Source organism: Cyphomyrmex costatus, unplaced genomic scaffold (assembly GCF_001594065.2).
Source record: "Cyphomyrmex costatus isolate MS0001 unplaced genomic scaffold, Ccosl1.0 C2379399, whole genome shotgun sequence".
In the NCBI taxonomy this organism is placed as follows: domain Eukaryota; kingdom Metazoa; phylum Arthropoda; class Insecta; order Hymenoptera; family Formicidae; genus Cyphomyrmex; species Cyphomyrmex costatus.
In genome coordinates, this window is record NW_017274932.1 from 1001 (window position 1) to 5127 (window position 4127).

General features: G+C 33.8%; 1 protein-coding gene across 1 annotated transcript; it reads right to left on the reverse strand.

Annotated features, from left to right (window-relative positions):
• Nucleotides 1-526: 526 nt before the first annotated feature.
• Nucleotides 527-3808, reverse strand: LOC108771241 (uncharacterized; the record flags this gene model as incomplete). The annotated part of the gene is made up of 3 exons (XM_018551388.1): nt 527-654; nt 2343-2644; nt 2754-3808. Coding segments are annotated over 3 exons (1430 nt in total), but the record flags the coding sequence as incomplete, so codon positions are not given.
• Nucleotides 3809-4127: the final 319 nt, after the last annotated feature.

Consider the following 4127-nt stretch of genomic DNA (forward strand, 5'->3'; position numbering starts at 1 on the left):
TAATGATGATAATCATATATATGGTAATAATCATTACGATATAGTGATTATTATCGCTATAGAGGATGTCCCTAAAAACTGATTTAAAAAAACTGATCTTTTAAATATTGCATAGAAAGAGTAAAAAAGAAGAGAATTTTAGAAGACTCAAACCATCATGTCAAATGCTATTCTATAATGAGTCAATAGTTTGTAGTCGGTGAGTTGGCCAGCAGAGCAAATTTCTAAGACTACAAACTACCGATTTATTGTAGAATCAGCAAATAAAAAAACAAATAAAAGAAAATTTGTGAAATAGAACTATCCTTACATCGCGTTAAATGTAACAAGTCTGACTATTTTTACTTTGATCTTAGATATAGCGCAAAAATTATCAAAATGCTGACAATTAACCAATCGACAGTCTTATAAAAAAAAATGCGCGACAATTCTAGGACATTCTGTATAGGTACAATTTTTTTTAATATACATACCGTATATTAAAAGTCATATACATACTATACGTGTTTGTGTATTTTGTGTGTGCATGTATAATTTTATTTGCTTACTTGAACATTTTCCTGTATTTTTTTTCGTAATATTTAATTTTCGTCTGAAGAACCGCTAGAACTTTCTGGCATAGTATTGAACCAATTTTCACGAGCTCCGGTAATCCTAAATACAAAGACACTATCTATTAAAGATTCAGCTACTAAAATTTTTTATGTGATATGAACCATCAACAAATACATTACTCACAAAAAATAAGAAATTGTTCAAATTGCGTAATTTTCTGATCAGTGAAACTTGATGAAAAATTATCGAGGACAAAAAATTTTTCAAAAACGAAAGCATGTTAAATACAAACTTCAAATTTTTAAATGCTATTTTTTTGTCTGCGATGATTTTTTGCTAAGTTTTAACATCGATTGTACAAAATGCAGGTTCAACTTGAAAGTTCCTTGGTTTGGTTAAAAAAAATTGTTAGAAAAATTTAAAAAAGAAATTTGTAGAGGAAACTGTTTTTTTTTGTAAAAATGTCTTAATTAAAAAAAAATTTTTTTATTAAGCTACAGAGTACCGAGTGTAATTTTAAGAAATAAAATGATGTAATCTTTAAGATACAGAACTGTGAAAATATAAAGTTAAAAAAAACAAATTATTAAGTAAACGACCGACACGAGCACAAAAAAATTGAAATTAATAATTGTGAAGCAATTATACAATCAATACTTAGTTCTAATTTAATCTATAAAATAAAATTATATAATACACACATTGGTAAAATTTCAAACGTTTCAGCTTCACAGAGCCTTTTTCAGTGTAAAACAATAATTATTAATCGCTATTCGTAATGGAACAATATTTCGGTATAAATTTTCTATGTAAAACTTGATCTTTCCAACCTTCGTATGATGTTAATCTTCTTTTCAATTCAGAAATTTCATCACTCCAGTTCGTCATATTTTAATCCAAAAGAATTTGATCGTTAAAATGCGAGAAATTCAATTATGTCAAAAACAATCTAAATATATAGATAAGAATTAAAATTTTGTCACTATTAATCTCAATTTAATTTACTATTGTTAAGCAGTTAAAACTTACATTGTCAAATCCATTGAAAATCTTTCCAAATTTAAAAGAAGAAGAACAAAGACGTGTTGGTACATCGAATTGATATTAACGAATATGTGTCGACATAATGACAGTGTACAAAACCAAATAAAAGTCAACTACGTATTCAAAGGCAACTTAAATATCATTGGTTGTCAATAACGGAAAGAACTAAAGCATATTAAACAACAACAAGATTTTTACATGAGAAACTACAATTATAATTGATTGTCAATAACAGAATTTTTTAAGATCTTAATGGTTCGAGTATTTCAACATGGAAATTTCATTTAATATAGAGGTATAAGAAGCTTGTGTATTATATAATTTTATTTTATAAGCAATGTATTATATAATTTTCTTTTATAGATTAAATTAGAACTAAGTATTGATTGTATAATTGCTCCAATTATTAATTTCAACTTTTTTGTGCTCGTGTCGGTCGTTTACTTAATGTTTTGTTTTTAAAATTGTTCGAGCGTTGATATTATTATTATTGTTTAAAAAGAAAACTACTAAAAATATGCTAAACAAACCCCAAACTTCAAAAATGCTGTTTTAATTTTTTGTCTGTGATAATTTTTCACTAAGTTTCAATAATCTGAAAATTGTGCGATTTTGAGTATTTCGAAAATGTTCCTTATTTTTTGTTGAACAGTGTATATTTTTATGCTTCACAAAAATATAAACCTAAAAGGCTTTTTATAGCTCTAATAATTCTGAAAATATTAAACAGATGGACTGTCTACCTTGTACGTTGGCGTGTACTCGTCGGCAGTGTAAGTGAAGTTCTATAATACTGTGGTGTAGCACTTGATGTCGCTTCATCCGGCCTTCTGTGCAACGTCATAGTTTCGTGAAGTGATGTAACAAGCTCATCTTCGTTATCTAAGTAATAACGAGAACCCGTCGCGCTCTTACAGTTCTCGCACTCGCTTCGATAATCGTCCGTGTCGTCGTTCAGCGTGGGTAATGCTTGTATACTGCAGGTACACGTCACCGACTCAAAGCTGCCGCTTGCATTGATTTCGTTAGCTATGCTTAACGAAGGCTGCGATGAACAAGAAAAGTGGATAATTAGTAACGTAAATATCTTTATATGACGATGAATTAGTAACGTAAATATAATTGATACGACGGTAATGTGTATATTTTTATACCGTGTATTCCCGAGACCGCTCGGATACATTTGCCGTATCTGCGGTGTATGTTTCCGATTGCGCCAAACTGGATGTCACAGGAGCATCCGTGTAAAACGGATCTGAATTTTTGGTACTTTTGTAATTGCCCGAGGCTACAACTGTGGCTGTAGACAGCTGTATAGGACGTGACAGGATTTGGGGCGCCGCAATGCTGCTCGGCGACAAACGGAGATAATCCCTCGCTGAGCAATCAGTTAAAACATCCTTTGATCTGCTGGCAACGCAAGTTAACGTTCGCGGTATCGTTCGATGGGAGAATTCGTCCGAATTCGACAGAGTTGCCGATATTGTAAACGCGCCGCCGTTGTCGCCATCACCGCCGCTCTGCCGTGGAAATATCGTTGTGTGCTGGCGATAATTCTTAGGTATAGTGGAATGCGATGTCGGTAATAGCGGCTGCGTGTTAGTGCTTGTCACTGCGGAATGTTGGCTATCATTGAAACTCGTTATAGCGATCGACGAGACTGGTAGATTCTCGTACGTGTTTGTCCCTATTGTGAAACTTGCGGTGGAAGTGCTTGTATTCAGACCGATGGTGGATGATGCACTGTTTTGGCTTATTGGTCGATAACCACCAGCATATGCACTGGGACTAGACAGCAGTCTATTAGACGAAGATATCAATGGTGTTTGTACATTACTATCATTAGATGACGCCTGCGTGTTTACGGTCAAATTATTTCGCGTGTCCGTGACAACGGTCACGCTCGCATGATTGTTAGAATTTGGCATGTAACTGTCCGAGAAGTTCATCGACAGTAATGCATGCGGATTAATTGATAACAATGCCTGTTCCGCCCTCGCAGCCGCGATCGCTTCCTCATAGGGCGGAGGCGCTTCACCACGCGGAAAATAATTACTGCCAGGTGGTTTCCATAATGAGTAACCTGTTCCGCAAGGTATGTCGTCCATGGGAACCCCACGAGGTAATCCTCCTCTCTCCAAGTATCCGATATTATCTATATTTCTTTGGTCCTCTCCAAGCTGTCTGTTTTCTCGACCTGCCACACAAACTAACGCACAACATATATATACATTATTATATTGCCATATTTGTAAAAAAAAAAACCCGGATATTTATAGCGTTTTTCGCTCGGAGAATTAATGCGCACTTATAAGTTATCTTTCCATGACTCGCCGAATTTAATGAAACTTGGTACATTAAAAATAATAGACACGTATTTTTTTATATCGGCATAGTTGCAGGTTGGATGATGGAAATCACTCTTATATATATAAGTTAAAACCCGCTCTCTAGCGATAAATAGTTGTAGCTTTGATAATCGTCAACTGTAATGGCTGAACAAAGGCATCATTTATAGTTTGGACCTT